Genomic DNA, 22,743 nt, shown 5'->3' with positions numbered 1-22,743 from the left:
TGAACTTGATGAATGAATTAAATATATGTGTATTTATGTTTATATATAAGCAAATATATTCTCCTTTTATCTATTATAAAAAGTATTTTTCTACTATAGTATGACATCATCGTAAATAAGCAAAGTGTAATTAGCCTTTAACTCCTTAATGATGGACATTGCATGCATATTTCATTTAGCGGTTGAATTTGTTCCCCTTCATAGCCTTCTGCTCTATTAAGTTCTCCATTTATTTTGAAATGTTTAAGAAAAGTAAATTCTTAATATTTTTGTGTGAATTTTTGAGACAAGATTTTAAATCTTATTTGAATATGAGCTTTTTAAAATATTAGTGATTTATATTTGTCACAGCCCTGTGACTTTTAATCTTTGCTTTCTCCAGGATGAACTATCACAGAGACTTGCTCGTCTACGTGATCAAGTGTAACTTAAAGAACTGGCGCTTTTGTTTACTTCACTGGCTTCTGAAATATTTTGTGTGTATGTATAGATAAGTTTCACTCCAATTACACTAAGAGTGCCATACATTACAGAATGCTTAACACTATTTGTATATAATGCTTTCTTTTACCTTGCTGTACTTTCCAGTACTTTAATTCCAGAGAGTTTCCACCTTGACAGATTTTACAGTTTTGTATATTATGTTGAAAAGTGCGAGAGACGTTTTTTTGTAGGTGTTTTAGGCTGAGCTAGCATTAACTTGTTGTATATGAAATATCTTCCTCAAAAATTACATTAAAAAATCTAGGACCAAAGTACTACAGAATAAAGTACTTTATACAGAATAAAGTATAGAATAAAAGTTTTGATTCTTTTTTTAACTCAAGGTAGTTTTAAATCTCTGTCTACATTCACATGTGATGCATACAAATAAAAGCAGGGAAAATATGTTTACTTAATATGTTTACATAACCAAAAACACCTCATTTAGCGTCATACAATGGACAATGCTACTTTTTGTGTTTTATGTTTGTTTGTTTTTGCTATTCAAGCAGAAATTCAGTTGACTTTTAATCTGTATTCATCAACTTTTAAATTTAGATTACTATGATAATCTTTACCTAGTAATTTAATGACTATTAATTGAATTCCTTAAATAAAAAATTTTTTCATTGATAAAAAATCTGCAAAATTAAATCAAAGAAATTAAGGTTTGCTCATTAAATATTTTTTCTCTTTGGTAAGTATCACTGTTAAGACTCTCTGAGAAATTCAACGTTTCATACTTTCAAATGAAAGTGAAACACATTTTAATGATTCCCCAATTTGCACTCAACCCTTGTTAGGTTGTATTTTAAAAGGAGATTAATTTGCATGGCCTTAATATCATTTACATTTCTCACAGAATTGTTGATTGGTTTTCAAAAATCTTGGCCTGTGTTTTTAAACCAACCAACAAAAAATAACAAAACGAAATTGAACCAACTCAAGTTACAACTATTGTTGATCCTTGAACAACATAGAGGTTATGGGTTTCAAGCCCCCTTTGCAGTTGAAAATCTGTGTATAACTTTATAGTTGGCCCTCTGTATCTGTGGTTCCACATTCGCAGATTCAACAAAACACAGGTTGTGTAGTACTATAGTATTTATTGAAAAAAATCTGTGTATAAATGGACCCACACAATTCAAACCTGTGTTGTTCAGGGGTCAACTGTACTATAAGTCCTGGTTGAATGTGTTCATACTTTTATCTTAAACAACTCTCATAACTGGAGGAAATGAAGTGGAAAATACATAAATTGGAATAAAATGTTTTGCCTAGCTAAGCAAATAACTTCCAGCCTAATGGAGGTTGGGAGCATAACATACAGGGTGGGCAGAAAACTCATAAGATTGTAAAGAAGACTAGACTCTGGAAGGCCAGGATTCTTGGGAGAAAGTATTTGATGACCAGCTGTACTACTTGCCATCTCCCCAGGAATATCTATATTTTACCCAACTAAAATGAACAAATTAACATGTGCCTGCACTTTTCTGATGTAGCAGTCTCAAATGTGGAGAAGTGACCAAGTTACATTTTAGAAAGTGTACTACTAATCTAGGTTAAGTAGGTAAGGTGTTTTTCCTTACTTAATGTATGATTGATCCATGAAAGAATGCCAATATTTCATGAAATTCTATTAAGAGCACATCTGAAAAAAAAAAAAAAAGAGCACATCTGTTTAGGTAATCTTTGTTCAAAGTGCAATTATGGAAGCTCTTTTTTTTCAATTTTTTAATTTAATTTTATTTACTTTTTTATACAGCAGGTTCTTATTAGTTATCCATTTTATACATATTAGTGTATATATGTCAATCCCAATCTCCCAATTCATCACACTGCCACCCCCACCCCCCGCCACTTTCCCCCCTTCGTGTCCATACGTTTGTTCTCTACATCTGTGTCTCTATTTCTGACCTGCAAACCGGTTCATCTGTACCATTTTTCTAGGTTCCACATATACGCGTTAATATACGATATTTGTTTTTCTCTTTCTGACTTACTTCACTCTGTATGACAGTCTCTAGATCCATCCATGTCTCTACAAATGACCCAGTTTTGTTCCTTTTTATGGCTGAGTAATATTCCATTGTATATATGTACCACACCTTCTTTATCCATTCGTCTGTTGATGGGCATTTAGGTTGCTTCCATGACCTGGCTATTGTAAATAGTGCTGCAATGAACATTGGGGTGCATGTGTCTTTTTGAATTATGGTTTTCTCTGGGTATATGCCCAGTAGTGGGATTGCTGGGTCATATGGTAATTCTATTTTTAGTTTTTTAAGGAACCTCCATACTGTTCTCCATAGTGGCTGTATCAATTTACATTCCCACCAACAGTGCAAGAGGGTTCCCTTTTCTCCACACCCTCTCCAGCATTTGTTGTTTGTAGATTTTCTGATGATGCCCATTCTAACTGGTGTGAGGTGATACCTCACTGTAGTTTTGATTTGCATTTCTCTAATAATTAGTGATGTTGAGCAGCTTTTCATGTGCTTCTTGGCCATCTGTATGTCTTCTTTGGAGAAATGTCTATTTAGGTCTTCTGCCCAGTTTTGGATTGGGTTGTTTGTTTTTTTTAATATTGAGCTGCATGAGCTGTTTATATATTTTGGAGATTAATCCTTTTTCTGTCGATTCGTGTTTTTGCTAAGTACTCACCATTCATATATGATGTTTCCTATTGTAAAAGAGAGCATGTATAAATGAAGATTATTTTCACTGGTTAATGAAATGAGAAATTACTCTTTTGCTATGTTTGGGTTAAACCTATTTAACTTTCTTGGTAATTCATAATTTGACTATATGATGTGACTTCAATGTGGTAATCTTCCATTTTGTTTATCATTGATGCTTTGTCTTTTCTACTTAAAGGGTAAGTTTATTTATTTACATTTGGAACATCCCAGAGAAGCATAGAAGAGATTATTACAGACTAAACTATCTATGAAATAGAGTTTTCTTATTTTCCATTGGTGGGAATTGTAGGTTTTTTTTGTTTGTTTTGACTTGAATGCAAATTGTTAAATTGCAAATATGGCTTACTTACATCTAGAAATATAAATGACTCTGATCTAAAGATAACTGCTCATAGTTTTATTTAACAGCCGAATCAGATTTGTCTTTTAAAACTATTCTCTGATAGACACAAAGTTTTGCTTTTGGATTCATCTATTATCTTATAATAAATTTTTCTTTCTTACAGTTTGTTCTTAGACCAACAGCCCCACAACCTGTGAACTCTTTCTTACCTTGTTAGTACAAATTATATTTCTACCTTGATAAGTGACTCAATCATTGAAAAGTAACACATCAAACTATACTATCATGAAAAGTAGACATCACAGCACCTTTCATTTACCTTCAGTTTTAGTCCCCTATCAATCTACTTTTCTCCAGATTTTTTTCCTAAGTATTTGATTATATCATTTGGTAAAATGTATAAGGTTAAAAGCTCAGAAACATTTTGCTGCACCTTCACCCTTTAGACGATGTAGCTATTATTTAAAGCAATCTTAAAAAGGACCCCTGACAAAAATTATATCCCTGCTCCTATATGTCTCAATGCCTAAAATTTTCCGCTTTCTTGTGTAAGCATTGTGGGCTGGATTATTTTACCTGCTAATTTATTACCAATCATTGCTATAAAGAAGCAAATAGGAGAACAGGTAAATTATGATGAGAGATGAGTTTGCTTTACAATTTAGAAAGTTATGGGAAAGGAACATCTGGATGGACTATCTGAAGAGAGTCTTAAGGGTACTAGTTATCTATAAAGAAAATAAGAACAAAATGATTGATAGGTTGCCAAAGACAAACCTAGCCTAATTTTTGGTGGATTTGCTCAAGTTAGTAAATAACTGTTAGTAAATAACTGTTCCAAGAGAGTCTTAAATTGGCTCTAGTGTAGACTATAGAGGAAAAAGCCCCAGATCTGATCTACAGTGATTGATTTGGATTTCTAGCTCTAGCTCTGATACCGACTTCTAATTTAGATAATTCTCTTACCCCTTTCTGGGCCTTATATTCCCTTTCTACAAATCTTTTAGAGTACATTGGTTGCATAAACTGAAGTGAGTTGCTGTAGTACAGTAAATTACCTCCATTCTTTTCTGTTTTCTACTATTCACCCAAAAGATTGCTAAATGCAGTATTAAGATGTTATGAGTCTTAGAGTCTTTTGTCTCAGGAGAGCTAGAGAACATCTAATCCACCCTATAACTCATTTTACAGAAGAGGAGACCAGAGAGGTTCAGATCTACCACATTTGTTGGGCATCTACTATGTGTTAGGAATGGTTCTGGGTACTTTGATATATTGTGGTTTATTTAATCCTCAAAATGCTGTGAGCAGTTGGATGATTGTTATCCCAATTTTTAGAGAACAGGAAATAGGCTGATAGTTGAAGTAAATGGTGAAGAGTCATACAGCAACTGAGAAACAGAGCTTGGATTTTATTACTGATATGTCTCACTTCAAATTCAGTGCTCATAGCACTGTACTATACTGGATTCTAACTGGAATTACAAGAGAAGTCTTGTTATACCTCATCCACATTCTATTCCCAGTATATAATTTTCTGATTTTATTGCTGAGACATTGAAAGCAACTAATCAAATTCTTGACTAGAGGGTAGTTCATCCTGAGACAAACAGGTGTTCTAGGTGAAGATTGGTTCTTTCTTCTCCTATTTCTTTCTTCTCCAATTTGAGCTATCAGAAAAATATTATTTTATTTGTTTTGAAATCAGAGCCGTTTTTCCATAAGTTAACAAATGGAATCAATTTGTTGCAAAGTTAACTAAGTTGTATTCATACTCAAGCTTTTCATTTTCCACACTGGAAAATGCTCCCAAGCAAAAAGATATATTGGTAAAAGTCATTTGACTAAAATTACAAGAATAAAATCTATCCAGCCTACTGCCTACTGATGGTACTGTCTATATTCTTGTCAGTATACTACTTCTCTACTGTACTAGCAGGTACAAAGTTCTTGAAAGTGCCTCACTACAAATAAATGACTGTTGTGCTTGTGGTGCTTAATAATTTATATATCAACCACTAACTCATGAGTTATTTCATCTGCCAGACAGGTAAAAGCCTTCCAGCCTTCAGTTAGAAAAGTCCAAATAGAATGTTAAAGGAAAATTTATACCTAGTAAAATAAATTATTCTGTTTAATGTTTGTTCTCTAACTTAGGGAAGGAAAAAAATGTCTTCATTCAATGTCTTGCTTGGTCATTAAAATAAAGTTGGGTCCCATGTTCCAAGTGAAGGTTCATAAAATGACGCTGTCTCCACTTCTTAGAAATTTTACTCAAACTTGATCATGCCAGAGCTTGACATGTTTAGCTTTTCCTTTATCAAAATGACATGAAATCATTGACAGGAAAAAGATTAAAACTTTTGGAAAACATCACACAGTGATTTTATGTTACTTCTATAAAGGGATTTGGGTTTGAAGTAACAATAATAATTATATAGAATCTTGATAATTTCTTCTTTAGATTCAATCAAACAAAGTCTAAGAGCCATTCTGGGGTGAAATGAAAGATGATGGAGGATACTTTTCCAGGTAATGAGAAGAAAAGAAAGATTTCCAATTACCAAAATCTGTAGAGATTTCCCAGCTCATTATGCGTTTTTGAGGCCTTCCAGGTGGAATTGCCTATTTACAGAAGAAAGAAAATCGAAAGCTAAATTCATTATTCCCATTCATGTTACACCCATTGTAAGCTTCATAAAGAAGAGGCATTACTTAGCTCGGGTGAAGATAGCAACACCATTCCACTTGTAAAGGATTTGAAATTATCTTGCTTTTTTTTTAACATCTTTATTGGAGTATAATTGCTTTACAACTGTGTGTTAGTTTCTGCTTTATCACAAAGTGAATCAGCTATACATATACATATATCCCCATATCCCTTCCCTCTTGCTTCCTTTTAACTGACCAAGAAGGCCTGGACCCTATGGAAGAACCTTCCTGTTGCTATGAATCTCCAAGTAGAACCATATCTGAGACACCCCAATTCTTCTGACGTTGTGTGTGGGATTAGAGAGTGAGAAAGTGGTTCAAAATGGCAACACTCATTGAAGTAGGAAATTTTCACATTAAATAACTATTTTTTCAGCACTTACTATGCACAAGGCCCGAACTTGTCTTTACTTATACTGCCCAGATGGATGTTCGATGATTCAAAATATTTAGAGGTTTTGTTTTTGAGGGGAGGGAAATGATAACCAACATATATTAAGTACCAGGTATATAACTATTACTATTTTACCTGTTACTTCATTTAATCCCCTCAACAACCTCATGAGGTGAATATAATCCCATTTTACAGATAAAAATTCAGGCCTTGTCCAAAGTAATGATGATAGTAATTAACACTTTTTGAACATCTGCTATATGCCAAGCACTATTCTAAATGCTCTGCATGTACTAACTCTTTTAATTATCACTTCCATTTTACAGATGAAGAAATTAGTAAGTGGCAGGGCTGAAATTCACACCAAAATATTTAAGTTCTTTTAGTTTGCAAGGAACATAGATAAGCTTAGATCATGTCTGCTAAAGAGGATTTATTATAAAAATATGTAGAGAAATACAGAGGTCAGTACGCCATTTTGATGACCATACAACCAGGCCTCACAGGTAACTGGAACCTTTACATATTCAAGATACAACAGTACCTCTAGCAGTCTAATAAGAGAGATGGATTATCAATACCTCTACTAAAAGTTCCCCTCAGAAACTATTATGTTTCTCCTGCCCCTAATGTTACAGCATTTGGTGATCACCATTATCAGCTTACTCTACTCTACCTGTTTCTATGGCTTCAATCAGCACCCATAATTGCCATAACCAATCTTTTTCTGTTTTCCATGTCCCTAATCCTCCTTCCTCACTACCAAATTCAAGAGAGGATCTGATGGACTCAGCCAGTTACCATCTCTCTAGGCCCCCTACTGGGCAAAGTTTTCATGCCAATTGACAAGCCCTTTATATGCTGCTGAATGGGATGGTCACCAAAGGATAAGGAAGCCCTCAGAAGGATACAGTGAGAATGGGAAACACTTTAAATACCCTGTCCTGTACACTGACCCTTAATGCCATATATGCTTATACCATGTCACTTTTTTTTAAATTATGGTGTACTAACATTTTTATGTCACTAGGTCCTTACACCTTTTCCATTATCTTGATAGTAGAGTACTCAATTTCAAGTCAAGCCCAGAAGGCATAAATTTGTCTCCAGTTTCCTGGCTTTCCTTTTAACACCCATCACCCTACTTTCAGCACCCTCCCTCTCATCATGTGTCAGAGACCTTTGCTTTCCTGAGAAGGAATTAACATGTTGAGCACTTACTATGTACCAGGAATGTCACAAATATCTCATAATTCTCACAACAGTGCCATAAAGTGAGATGTTAATCCCCATTTTACAACAGACTGGGCCTGAGGCTCAGACAGGTAAAGTGACTTAGTCGGAGTCTCAGAGCTAGGGTGAGAGAGCCCAGATTTAATCCCACATCTGAATCCAAAGTCCATTGTGTTTACACTCTGCCAAACTGTCTCTGAAAAAGAGGCATCAGCCAAACTCACTCATGGAGACTTTGGGAAGTCTCCTGCAAGAGAATTTGGATTTTAGGTAATAATAACATCTACCATTTTTTTTTAAATTAATTATTTTATTTTTGGCTGCATTGGGTCCTCGTTTTTTCTTTTTTTTTTTTGTGCGAGGGCTTTTTCGACTTGCGGCGTGCGGGGGCCACTCCTCATCGCGGTGCGCGGGCCTCTCAGTGTCACGGCCTCTCCCGTTGCGGAGCACAGGCTCCAGACGCGCAGGCTCAGCAGTCGTGGCTCACGGGCCCAGCCGCTCCGCTGCACGTGGGATCCTCCCAGACCAGGGCCCGAACCCGTGTGCCCTGCATTGGCAGGCAGATTCTCAACCACTGCGCCACCAGGGAAGCCCCAACATCTACCATTTTAAAAAACATTTTCCATGTGCCAAGCACTTAATAATATTATCTCTATAATCATCACAACAACCCTTAGAGGAAGGTACCATTCTTTACCCGTTTTTAAGATGAGGAAACTGAACTTTAGAGAAATTAAGCAACTTGCCTAGGATGAAGAGTTAGTAAATAGCTGAGTCCCAACTGGAAACTTGGCTCTTAATCACTGCTTTCCATTTTAAGGCCTTAGGAAGAGGGCAATGCTTAACACAAGCACTGCTTAAAACACAAGCGCTGCCAGTAGAATCTGGGGCATGATTGAAGGCTTACAAGAAGATATTTTTCAGTGGGAGATTATAATGCATCTATTTATAAGGCTATCCCTGTCTGAAGCATCCCTATTCTTGCTTATGTGGAGATAAAAATTTTAGAAACAGGTTCTCTGTTACCCACTTGACCAACCTCATTCCCTAAATTAAGCCCCAGTGCAACAATGGAACTACTCTTGATGCCCACCTTATGCAGAGATGATCGTCTCTTCTTTGCAGCCCTTTGCTTTTTCACCTGGAACAAGTTGTGCTGGATAACCATGGAAGCTGAGTCTGACCAGCTAGGAGTCACTGCTTTTCTGAGGATGGCAGGATGTTAGGGCCTTTGAGGTTGAACACACAGTTTCATTGTGTTAAGCCTCTGCATGAACAGTCTCTACTCATTTAATTCAGTACTGGGACATGGTGGCAGAGGGCTGTAGATACCAGGGCAAATACAACAAGGCTCTCCTGTAAATTAACTGCTTCTTTTACCCAGTGGATGATTCAAAGAGAAGTGATCCTGGATCAAGGCCTTGGAATATTTGCTATTGATTGAGCAATCATTTCATACTTACTGCCTGGAGCTTTGAGCCAGTGTGGACCACTGTTTCATTGTCCTGGAGTGTCTTCAGAACTTGTGAATCTTCCGCTGAAAGCAGCTCATTGGGAGGGGGCAGCAGTGAGCCTCTCAGGATTCTCCACGTGGCCTCCCTCCAGAGTACAGACCTCTACAAAGGGTCACTGTTTCTTCTCTGGCCCTCGGGCTACCCCTACTGGACAGGAGAGGAGGCTACAGTGGCAGCCTTCTTCATCTTGGGCTTCTTTCCTCCCTATGAATACCCAGAAAACCATGCTATCTATGAATGTCTGGGCCTCCTCCTCATGGAACAGATGGGGACATTGAGACCTAGAGAAGGACATGCCTGGAAAATATGCTATATCCACATCAAATCAGTGGGCTTTCTTGGCTCTAAGATATGAGGAATGATAATTTTTTTAAAATTAATTTGCATCAATACACTTTTAAATTAATTCAGTATAACTTTTCTAGAGTGAAAAATTTACTAACATTCAACCTATTGTTTTCTGGCCCCTCCAAATTACTTGATATCTTATTTGTTAAAACTCATATGGCAAGGATTTATTATTATTTATTATTATTATTTCCACCATCATAATCATTATTCAAAAACTTTAATTTCTCTAACACCTACTAATTTACAGGATGCTTTCACATGTGCCATGAAAGATTCATTTTCACAACCCTAAAAGAAGAAAGCAGGGCAGGATATTATTAACTTTGTTTCATAGAAGAGTATCTGGAGGCAAAGATATTGAGTGATCTCTCCATGTCAAACCCAACTACCTGTGGTCCTAAGCCTCTAGGATTCTCCCCACTTTCTTTTCTCTTTAAAGAATATTGGCCCCTATTGCCCAAATACCACCTAGCAAACAAATTATCTTACCTGCTCCCAAGGATGGAGAGAATATATGAGAAAAGTTTCAAAGTCCCCCACCCCCAGCATGTCACACACATATTGAAAACAAAACAGGGACGTCCCTGGCAGTCCAGTGGTTAAGACGTCACCTTCCAATGCAGGGGATGTGAGTTCGATCCCTGGTTGGGGAGCTAAAATCCCACATACCTCGCAGCCAAAAAACCAAAATATAAAACAGAAGCAGTATTGTAACAAATTCAATGAAGACTTTAAAAATGGTCCACATCAAAAAAAAAATCTTTAAAAAAAACAAAAACAAATCAAACAAATGAAACTCTGCCATCAGTCACAATGCCTCGCTTTCCACTATTTGATGCATTCCTTTGAGCTGCTTCTTTTCATACAAATTCCTTGAAATAAATATCCCATTAAGCAGTATCAGCCATTCACAAACTCATTTTGAATTTCTGTATCTAAATTCAGCATAGCCAGATATTAGAGAAATAGAAATTAAGTCAAAAATAGATATTGACTTGGGTGAGGTTTAACATGGATAATGCCCGCTGCTCAGAAATAGAGTGTTGGAGAATTAGGAAGCCAGGACTGGGTAGTCACTAAAAGGAGAGGTGGGAAGAGTATGCTGCAGATAAGCTTTGCCAAATTCCCCACTGGTCTCAGAGTGTGTCATCTCTCACAGAAATGAGGACCTCAGTAGCTGTCAAGACTGGGGCACAAATTTGCCATCTTTGGTCTATTTGTCATAACCTCCTCAGTCATACTGGAAAACATAATTTCTCTGACACTTTTCAGTGGGAAATAGTCAGATCCCAACCATCTTGATGTGTTTTACAAGCCTTAACATACTTTCAGACATGAATTTAATCCTTCTATAAATGTGTGCCATTTTAACAGCTTGGTTTCCAAATTAAAGGGGAATGTGAAGGAATGGAAAGGGCAGCTCTCATTAAATAGTGCTAATCTGATCTGATCTGTCCATTGCTTTGGAAAACAGCAGAGAAGCTGACAAGGACTCACCTTAAAATTATGGAATCTAGAAAAATGGTACAGATGAACCTGTTTGCAAGGCAGAAATAGAGACACAGACGTAGAGAACAAACATATGGACACCAAGGGGGGAAAGTGGGGGTGGGATGAATTGGGAGATTGGGATTGACATACATACACCAATATGTATAAAATATATAACTAATGATAATGTGCTGTATAGCACAGGTAACTCTACTCAATGCTCTGTGGTGACCTAAATGGGAAGGAAATCCAGAAAAGAGGGGATATATGTATACATATAGCTGATTCACTTCGCTGTACAGCAGAAAGTAACACAACACTGTAAAACAACTATACCCCAAAGTAAAAAAAAATAAAATTAAAATTTTAAAAATGAAACAGAATAGTCAGCTTCCTACAAGGATGTCTCCTGCCCCAGAATATGTCCCTACTGTCAACTGAAGTATCTTAAGTTCCACCATAATAATATCCTTGGGGTGTATTAAAGCATCAATACTCTTTTGAAGGGGAAACTTAAACTGTTACAGCTCAAACAGTGGTTTTAAAAGTGCAATACTCAAACCAGCAGCAGCAGCATCTCCTGGGAACTTGTTACAAAAACAAATTATTGGTCCCACCCTAGACCTAAAGAATCGGTGGGGAGAGGCAATCTGTGTTTTAACAAGCTTACAGGTGATTCTGATGCATGCTAAAGTTTGAGAACCATTTCCTTAGTAGGATTTAGTTTTGTCAGATAGTTTTTATCCTGCATAGTAGCTTATTATTATAGCTGTTTTTCTTTTATAGTAGTAAACGTGCCAGATAGTGACCCATTACAAGGCATATCTCATTTAATTCTCAGAATAAACCCACAAAGTATTATTTTTTCCTCTATTTTTAAGATGAAGAAACTATGTTAGTGAGATTAAGTTGTTAGCCCAAGCTACTAAATGATGGAGTCTATAGTATATCTCAGGTCTTCTAACTCTAGATCTGTGATTTTCAATCATGGCTCTACATTAGTATCATTTGGGAGCTTATAGAAATCCCAGAGTCAAGGTCAAACTCCAGACCAGTTACTTCAGAATTCCTGGAGGTTGGACACTTGGGTAATTTTTAAAAGCTTTCAATGATTTCAATGTGCAGCCAAGACTCAACATTTGTTCTGAACCCTGACTACACATTAGAATCACCTGCAAAGCTTAAAAATTGAAACTAAATTTCACCAATTTAATGTAATATTTAAGGAGTCCCACCTAGGACTTCCCTGGTGGCACAGTTGTTAAGAATACGCCTGCCAATGCAGGGGACACGGGTTCGAGCCCTGGTCTGGGAAGATCCCACATGCTGCAGAGCAAATAAGCCCGTGTGTCACAACTACTGAAGCCTGCGTGCCTAGATCCCGTGCTCCGCAATAAGAGAAGCCACCACAATGAGAAGCCTGTGCACTGCAATGAAGAGTAGCCCCCTTTCTCCACAACTAGAAAAAGCCCACATGCAGCAACAAAGAAAGACCCAACACAGCCAATAAATAAATAATAAATGAATTTTAAAAAAATATAAAGAGTCCCACCTAGCCAATGAGGATTGAGACCCCATGTTGTAGAAACTGTTTTACCACCTCCTTGAGCTTTAGAGAGTAGGGCCTATGAAAATGAGTCTTGATTGGTGCTGGGGACCTATTGTGGAGGAAGATGTCAGGAGGCAACAAAGAAAAACTGTATTCACAATTTTACCAAGAGTTGGCTTGCCCAAAGTAGGTTTATAACCCACCCACCCCTTCCCTAATTCTGGGTGTTTCTTCTTCAATCCTTATCTCCTATTCCCAAAGGGAAGACTCCATTTGTGCTATTGTGAGAGAGACAATCAATATATGACATAATTTTTAAGTGCAAGGCTCTGAAACCAGACTGGCACTTGCTACAAAGTGACCATGGGCAAATCACTGAAGCTCTTTGTGCCTCAATGTCTTTATCTCTACTGTAAAATGTGAATAACTGTATTACCTACCATAAAGGTCTTCAAAGGGTCATTGAGAAGACTAAGGGAGGTGATCCATGTAACATGCTTAACACATTGACAAAGTGTTATCTAGCCTCTGTGCCTCAGTTTCTTCATCTGTCAACTGAAGGTGAACATACCCATACAAACAAAAATAAACAAATGGGACTTAATTAAACTTAAAAGCTTTTGCACAGCAAAGGAAACCATAAACAAGACAAAAAGACAACCCTCAGAATGGGAGAAAATATTTGCAAATGAAGCAACAGACAAAGGATTAATCTCCAAAATATACAAACAGCTCATGCAGCTCAATATCAAAAAATCAATCCAATTAAAAAACAGGCAGAAGACCTAAATAGACATTTCACCAAGGAAGACATACAGATGGCCAAGAGGCACATGAAAAGATGCTCAACATCACTTATTATTAGAGAAATGCATATCAAAACTACAATGAGGTATCACCTCACACCAGTCAGAATGACCATCATCAAAAAATCTAGAAATAATAAATGCTGGAAAGGGTGTGGTGAAAAGGGAACCCTCCTCTGCTGTTGGTGGGAATGTAAATTAATACAACCACCATGGAAAACAGTATGGAGGTTCCTTACAAAACTAAAAATAGAACTACCATATGACCCAGCAATCCTACTACTAGGAATATACCCTGAGAAAACCATAATTCAAAAAGAGATATGTACCACAATGTTCATTGCAGCACTATTTACAACAGCCAGGACATGGAAGCAACCTAAGTGTCCATCGACAGATGAATGGATAAAGAAGATGTGGCACATATATATAATGGAATATTACTCAGCCATAAAAAGAAACGAAATGGAGATATTTGTAGTGAGGTGGATGGACCAAGAGTCTGTCATACAAAGTGAAGTAAGTCAGAAAGAGAAAAACAAATACCATATTCTAATGCATATACATGGAATCTAAAAATAAAAAAACATGGTACTGATGAACCTAGTTGCAGGGCGGGAATAAAGTTGTAGACATAAAGAATGGACTTGTGGACACAGGGAGGGGGAAGGGTAAGCTGGGACGAAGTGAGAGAGTGGCATTGACATATATACACTACTAAATGTAAAATAGATAGCTAGTGGGAAGCATCTGCATAGCACAGGGAGATCAGCTCGGTGCTTTGTGACCATCTAGAGGGGTGGGATAGGGATGGTGGGAGGGAGGCTCAAGAGGGAAGGGATATGGGGACATATGTATGCATATGGCTGATTCACTTTGGTGTACACAGAAACTAACACAGTATTGTGAGGCAATTATACTCCAATAAAGATCTATTATAAAAAAATGTATGGCATGATCTGGTCTCAACTCCCTAACACACTAAATAGAAAACTTGCATACTCAGATCAGGACTTATCTCCCCTCTCTTACCTAGCTTACAGATGAGACATGATCGTTTTTGTTTCTTGTCAGGTTAGATTATAGTTTTAAAAATTCACTGTTTGGAGGTTACGGGTGGTTTGAAGGGAGGGTGGTGTGTCAAGTCCTAAGGTTAAGGCTGGTCTTATGCCAGATAGGCCAGAGGAATTGGCTGAAAAATGCAGGATTATGTGTGGTCACTTAAAAGTAACAGCTGATGCAAGGATCAAATGTGCCCTGGTACCTGGCCATCCTTCAGAGAGTACAGGCTGTGTTTTTAAATATAATTCTGTAAAATGTGACATTCTTATGAGGGAGAACTCCAGATCTGAAGGACACGGAAGTGTTTATAAGTTCTTTAAAGTGTTATATGTGTATGTTTTGAATGTAATCGTTTGTTCTGAAGAAATAAAAGTGTGTCCCATAAAAAAAAAAAAGTAACACTTATGAGAATTTATCTCCCTGACTTTTAAGGTATGGTGCCTGAAATCCCACAATTTTCTATTTATTATCACTATCCCATTTCATACATGAGATTGCATGTTTGAAAGCACCTAGTACCTATCCAACAATAATTTGAAAAGAGCAGAACATCTAATCCAGCAACATCTCCACTCTCCTTCCCTGCCACACACACTAAAAGATATAAGTAAACAATGAATTAATTAAAAAGTCAGTCTATATCATTATTTCCTTTAAAAATCAACATGAGAAACCTTAATTTGCCCTCCAACAGTGTTACACATTAGTTCCAGTCTGTTAGAAAGGGCTGAGACGAATTGCTATGACCTGGAAGTTGATAAAATCTATGAGAGTTACACTAACTTTCTTTCAAGAATTTAACAAATAGAGTCACTCTGGACATCCCAAAAGGTCTGGCCTCTCATCTTCTGCAGGCATACTCAATATCCATGGTGAAATTTTAATGTCCTATCAGATTTCTATTGATTCAGGCAGCAGGTGCTTAGATTTATTAAGGCCAAAAGAAAGGCTAAATTATTCAATAAGGAAGAAAGGGGTGTGGAGTGCTACTAGAAATCCCATTTCAAAGTTAGAGCAATTTCATTTATAGCCCCTAGATCATATGTGTGCCCTATAATTTTTCAGAGCTTAAATTCCAAACAACAGTTCTAAATATGATTTTTGCAAAAGAGAACCACTTGGCAGGAATAAGATAACTATATACCCGCATTTTGATAGCATAGAATCAGTGGTATGCTGAAGCTGGCTAGGACAGGCTCATGAGAGCTTATTGTTACGTTTTTAGAAAATTTGTGAGCAAGTAGCTTGAAATTGGCCATGATGGGACACATACACCAAGACAAATCAGGACTTTTTCATTTTATTTGTCTTCAGAGAGTCGGTTGTTAAAACTGATTTGCTTCTACTTCTGCATGAGATCAAAATGGCCACTTTTCTTACCGACACGTACAAGCAAACATTGTGAAAACAGTAATTTTTCTGTTTTCCCTCACAACAAAGCTTGTATGATATTAACAACAGTTAGAAACTTTTCAGCCATTATTTCTTCAAATATTTTTCTGCCTCCACTCTTTTGGGTACTTCAAATACACATATATTGGGACTCTCTTGAAGTTGTTCCAGAGCTTACTGATGTTCTTTTCACGTTTTCGAATTCTAATTTCTGTTTGTGTTTCATTTTGAATAGTTTGTATTGCAGTGTCTTCAAGTCCACTAAATTTTTCTTCTGAGATGTGAAATTTTGTAATTTGCTGCTAATCACAGCCAGTGAATTTTAAATCTCAAGCATTGCAGTTTTCTTCTTTAGAAGTTTAACTTGGATCTTTTTTTATATCATTCATGTCTCTACTCAGCTTTTTAAACATATGAAATATAGTTACAATAAGTATTTTAACATCCTTTTCTGCTAATTCTAACATGTATGTCAGTTCTGAATCACTTTTGTTCAATTAATGTTTCTCATTTATGGCATGCGTTTTCTTGCTTCTTTTCATGCCTGGTAGTTTTTGATTGGATATCAAATGTGAATGTTACCTTTTTCAATGCTGGATAGTTTTGATTCTTATAAATATTCTTGAACTTTATTCTGGGCTACCATTAAGTTACTTGAAAAGAGTTTTGGTCATTCCAGGTCTTCATTGTAAGATTTTTTAGGCAGGACAAGAATAGCATTTAGTTTGGAATACAGACTCAAGACATTATTCCTCACCACTGAGGCAAATGCCTTCTGAGTACCTATTTGCCTATAAATTATAGGTTTTCCAATATCACTGGTAGTAATATGCACTAATTCTAGCCCTGTGTGAGCACTCTTCTTTGTAATCATATCATATAATTATTTCTCCAGTAGTTTACTTACATGCATTCACTGATGAGTACTCTGCTAAATACCCTCTGCAACTCTTCAGGGTTCTTTCTCTGGAGCTCTTTCCTCTCTGGTACTTTGTTTTGTGAACTCTAGCCAACTTGATCTCCCTGGACTTTCAGCTCCATTTCCTTAACACAGGGAATTTTCTCTGCTTGTGTTCCCTCTCCTTGTTCCGTGGTCTAGAAAGTCTCTCAAGATAATAACCTGGGGCAATCATAGGGCTTATCTCATTTGTTTTTCATCTCTCAGATATCACTGCCCTTTTTTGCCTGATATCCAGTATCTTAAAAACTGTTATTTTATATAGTTTGTCTATCTTTCTTGGTTGTTTCAGGCAGGAGAGTAAATCTGGCCCCTGTTACTCTATTTGGACTAGAAGTGGAAGTTGAGGGAATCGAATGTGATCTGATATCCAAGATAGATGCTTTAAGATATTTCCCTTTATAGTTACGCGGTATGTAGTCTTCAGTGTGTATATGGACTTGAAGGCCACTTAGGATGAGACTGATTGCAGAAGACCAAGGATATTGGCTATGATGTCTTCCACATTTATGGAGAGGGTGTGGTTTAAAATGTGTCAGTATTATTTTTCTTTATAATCATCCATTCCTTCTTTTTATAGTCACACATATTGATTTTCCTCTGGGGAAACATCCCTTTCTCACTCTCAGTCTATGTGAACCCAGTATGGCTGACATCACTCTGTAGCAAGTAGGGTTGTCACATGACCCAGATATGGAAAATCAGAGTCACTGCCCTCTAAGCTATAGATATTTAGTTTAGGAAGGGTAAGTTTGTCTAAAACTTAACTCCAGAACGTTTGCTGGAACTATTGGAAAGAGACCATTTCTTTCCACTGGACTTGTAGCTGGTTAGATGTAGGAATAGATCTGCTAAAGGCTACCCACCCCATACCCCTCTACTACCCAGATATACATACAGAGAAAGAAAAATAGAGACCAACTCCTGGTGACATTTTTGAGTCCCTGAGTATTCCTAGCATTTTCAATTATAAATAAATTTTTTTCATTGCTAAAACCAGTTTTAGTTGAATTTCTATCAATTGCAAATAGAAATTTTTGACTCATACAAAAGTGATCATTGTCAGCAGGGGTTCATAGGGAGATAAGTGATTTAACAAATAATTAAAATACAAAGTACAAAATGTTCAGCCTTAAGGGTACAAATAGCATGATTTCAGAGAAGGGATAAATTACAATAAAAATATAGAACTGTCATTTATTATGTAATTACACTGTGTTGTATATACATTGTCTCATTTAATTTCCATAAGATCCTGATCAAGTAGGTATTTATTTATTCCTATTTAACTGAAGAAACTGAACCTCAGAGAGATTAGGTAACTCTCCAGAGATCAGGCAGTTTGAAAATGGCAGAGGCAAAGGTGTAAACTTTCTGTCTCCCTTCAGTGTTTTTAACACTTCATTATATTGCAGTTGTGGCTTTGAAGAATCTGAGAAGCTGAGAGGGCTTTGTGAAGAAAATGGACCTCGCAGAATGGGTGCTGGAGGAAAGGGAGGGTGTTTCAAGTAGCAAGAGAGCAAGAGCAAAGGGACTGAACAGGTTTGAGAATGGCTGGCTCTCTGGGGGAGAAGTAGGAAATGATCAAGAAACCTGCCTGGTGCTCTTGAACTTCCTGATGGCATCTATTCCTGACTCTCCTTGGCTGTTGAATTTTCTGTTCATCTATTCTTTCCATCCTAGTCGCTCCCCAGGAGCTTTGTTTTGTAATCATTTTATCCTGGTTTTGTTTTGATTGTCATCCAGTCAGAGGCATAGGCAAGCCTGAGAGTGAGGTAGGGCCCACACCATTGATTGCTGAAGGAGCTAACACACAAAACATATGCCACCTTTTACTAACTTCTTTACATGCCTCATACTCTTGCTTTTACTTGGCATCCTTCAATATATTTTTATCATATTTCTAATAACTGTCACATCAACATTTACTTTAAAGAATCTGTTTCTAAGAACACCAAGTTACTTAACTAAGAGTCTCTCTCATAGTTCTTTCTATAATAGGCACTGATCATTTTCCAAATATTAGCTTATTTGATTTTCATAATGACTTTATGAGATAAAGATATGCTATTATTCCCATTTTGTAGGCAAGGAAACTGAGGCACAGAGATATTAAGTAATTTGCTCAACAATAAACAGCTAAAGTGTGAAGCTGGGATTTGTACCAGCTTGGCTTCACAATCCACATATTTAACCACTACATTGCAGGAGGTAATAGAGATGACTACTCTCATAAAGACACATGCATCCAGGCTATGATTTTATTTCTCCTTTTTGCCTTGTAGGCATTCCTAGAGATCTTTCTGAGACCCTCCCAAGATGACTAGGCCCTAAAGATGTGTCTGGTTGGCAGTCCCTCCCCACCATAATCCCATCTCTCCTAGCCTTTGGGGTAGGATCCAGATATTATTGACCCTTGAAGACTTTGAGGATTTTAGGAGGTATAATTAATGCTTAGATATTTTTCCTACCCATTTTCCCCTCTTGTCGGTTACATTTATAGGATGTCTGAGGCATCCTCTTTTGGCTCTAGTTAGTGCATTGTGCAAACACATGGGGAATCTACCGGCATTATTTGGGCTCCTACCTACCCTATCTAAGGACAGGATTTCAATTGTGCATCTCCTTAAACAATGGATAAAAACATGAAAGTGATTTAAAAGGCAATGGTGTACTTTGGAGTCGAAGCGTTCAGTCTTTGTAGCTGATCCAAGAAAGGATCTTCATTCTTCATTTTTTCCATATTGTCTTAAATTGTTCTGTTTCAGTGAAGTCTTAATACCAATGTGGTTAACTTTAAAATTATTTTTCAAAGTCCAGAGTGCTAACCACAAGATGGTAAATTTAGTGATATGTGATTGTATCTACAATTAAAAATAAACATTTTAAAAATAAAAAATAAATAAAATTAAGGTTTCAGCAATAATGGCTTTGAAACAGGAGGGAAGGAGGCAGGGCACAACTTTTGAAAGAATGACATAGCCCCAGGACATGACATAAACTGATTAGAACCAAATGGATCCAAGGTGGTGGACAGATCGACTTTTTCCACTAGACCTTGAGCCTCAGTATATGCTCACATCAGCAAGCTAAATGACACACCCACAGGCGCCATGACAGTTCCAAGACCGACCATAAGGATCAAAAAGTGGGTGGTGGCCCAATTTCTGGAAATCCCCACCCCTTCCTAAAATAGCTGGAATACTCCTCCCACTCATTAGCCTATGAAATTGCCCACTCCTATAAAAACTGACAACCCCATACCCTTGTGCCTTTTCTCACCTTCTGACATGGCCCACACTCTGTCTGCGGAATGTGTTTCTCTTTAAATAAATCCACTTCTTACCTATCACTTTGTCTCTCACTGAATTCTTTCTGTGATGAGATATCAAGAATCTGAGCTTCATTAAGTCCTGGAACCAAGTGTGTGATCTCAGTTGGAAGACTGTGGGTTTCAGCCAGGTTTGAGTCCTGGCCGCATGGGTTCAAGTCCCAATCTGAGGTGCATGGTTTCAGCTTTATCTGATGTCTTCACTTCACCAGCAGTTGCCCCTTCCTGTGCTACAGAATCTCACTTGAGCTTATGGGGAAGGGAAAGGAAGAAAGAGCAAAAGGGAAAGAGAAACAGGTGTCCAAGACATGATACTATGAGGAGCATTTTAAATGAGGGTAAATTGAGACAAACTGAGACTTCTCAGATTCACACAATCCTTGCAACAATATTACCTCCTCCCCCAATCTAATTATGCTACTCCTTCCTTCTATTAAGTTCATTTTAAAAATCACTCTTCCTATAGTTAGCAGCATTTGAATATGGATTGTACATAGGGTACATCTATGTTAACTGTCCTGAATTTGATAATTGTACTCTTTTCTATAAGATATTGTATTTGTTCTTTGGAAATACACACTGAAATAAGGGTGAAGAGTCATGATTTTTGCAACTTACTCTCAAATTGTACAGTAAGAAAACAAAAAGGAGAGAAGTAAATTTAAAAACAAAAATTTTTTTTACCTGAGAGAAAAAAAAAGTCCATCTTCTTTTTTCAACTGAACCAGTTGGCTGTAGCAACAGCTCACATTTCCTTGCCTCAGGGCCATACAGCTGGAAACTGACAGGACTGGGAGAAAACCCTATGGCTTCTGCTTCTAATTCTATTGTTTAAAAGTGGGTGTGATGGCATGTAATTTTAAGAAATTTCTTTTGACTTGTGACCTATGGAAAACAAATCCTAAAACTGATGTAAAATGCTGTTGGTATCTTTTTCTTTAAACTCAAATTTTGTTGACAAAATAATTCAGATGAAGGCTTTGCTAAATATCTCAAGCAAATGAAGCAAATACAGTTTTCTCCTGAAGCTAATTCACAATACATCTTACTACTCTCTAGTGTAAGTGTGATACCAGATGCTGTCAGACACAAATTCTCAAGCTATGGTGTGTCTGCTTCAGGAAACTCAGTGAGTCACAACTTATTTGTTTAATCTTTTTTTTTTTTCCTTTTAAGAGGCATTATTACATTCACCCTCACGTAGAAGGCACAAACTATTGTTTGAACAACATCCAATAAGGAAACATTAAGAATCTCAGACAGGGATAGATAGAGTATAATATTTAATTTGGGAATATTTTCCAAATACGATATTATTTGAAAATCCAATTGGACACATTACAAATGTATATCACCTTAGTTCTTTGTAGAGCACCATGGGAATCAGGAAAAGCTACAGATTTATGAAATGTTTTTGGCAGCAAACAGAAAGCATGAAATATGTTGACCGATGTTCAGACACACACTGTTTAGTCCACAATTCAGTAATAATGTGGTGTTCATTAAACTGTTTTCAGAGTTTGCTTTTACTCTAAATAGGAATTTACTCTTTCCCCCCTTTGATCATATTAATGTATGGCTCTCAGATGCATAAATTGAACCATTTTCCATTAGGCTGGTAAAAAAAGGAAACAGAAAAAGAGAAAGAAGGAGAAAAAGAAACAACTTGGAAGAGTTCTTCCATTATTCTTGGGCCTCCCTGGGTAGCCAAGAACTGGATGGTCCAGAAACTTCAAGACAGCTGGTAACAATATTGAACTTTGAAGACTATCACACTTATGGTGTGTTAATTGAATTCCCTTTGACAGTGAGCAGCAAACTTGGTAGGTTACCTCCTAAATGGAACTGAAGAATGGGCTCCTGCAAATCAATTATCATCTCAGTGTTGGTGAGTGGGAACACTTCTTGCAGGTCAGTGAAGAGAGTCATCAGGATGGACTGACAGCAACAAATGGGAGCTGGAGGGACTACTCAGAGACCCTAGGGTGATTGACCTCTGCTACTTCACATGAAAGCCAAACAAGAGGCAAATAGGGGCTGAAAGAGTCAGACAGTAAATCACAGACCTGGATTATGCAGCACTGCTATCAGATGCTTCCAAATGTTTGAGTAATGTTGAGTAGTAGATTAAAGTGAGACATAGTGAAGTAGACAGACAGTCATGAAGCCCATCTAGCAGGGACTTGTGAAGGGCAACATCTGCTTGCTTTAATTCCATTGATGCATTACTAGTGAGGGAAAGAAAATGACCTTAGTATAACATATGTTCTCTCTACCCCTCCCTTTAGATAATCGATCACTTGAAAATTATCTCTTTGGCTGGTTATTTCCTACGTGAATTACTTATCACCACCACTTGACCTCACCTCCAAAAATTTTCTTTTAAAAGAAAGGAAGAAAAACATTGTGCTATGACCTCTGT

At 37.1% G+C, this 22,743-nt stretch overlaps 1 protein-coding gene and 1 long non-coding RNA gene across 2 annotated transcripts in view; both read left to right on the top strand.

Annotated features, from left to right (window-relative positions):
- Positions 1–11,171, top strand: part of LOC309653091 (charged multivesicular body protein 1B2) — a 44,639-nt gene extending 33,468 nt beyond the window's left edge. The window contains exon 8 of the mRNA XM_082447472.1: positions 383–11,171. Coding sequence (XP_082303598.1) covers positions 383–427 — 45 coding nt within the window. The 3' untranslated portion in view covers positions 428–11,171. The remainder of the gene's footprint in view (positions 1–382) is intronic.
- The window catches only part of LOC309653147, a 425,233-nt gene that overhangs the window by 208,078 nt on the left and 194,412 nt on the right, over positions 1–22,743 (top strand). The window lies entirely within an intron of this gene.

Source organism: Balaenoptera physalus, assembly GCF_965194825.1.
Source record: "Balaenoptera physalus genome assembly, chromosome: X".
NCBI classification, from domain to species: domain Eukaryota; kingdom Metazoa; phylum Chordata; class Mammalia; order Artiodactyla; family Balaenopteridae; genus Balaenoptera; species Balaenoptera physalus.
The sequence above is the reverse complement of the archived record's forward strand: the minus strand, read 5'-3'. Positions and strand labels throughout refer to the sequence as shown.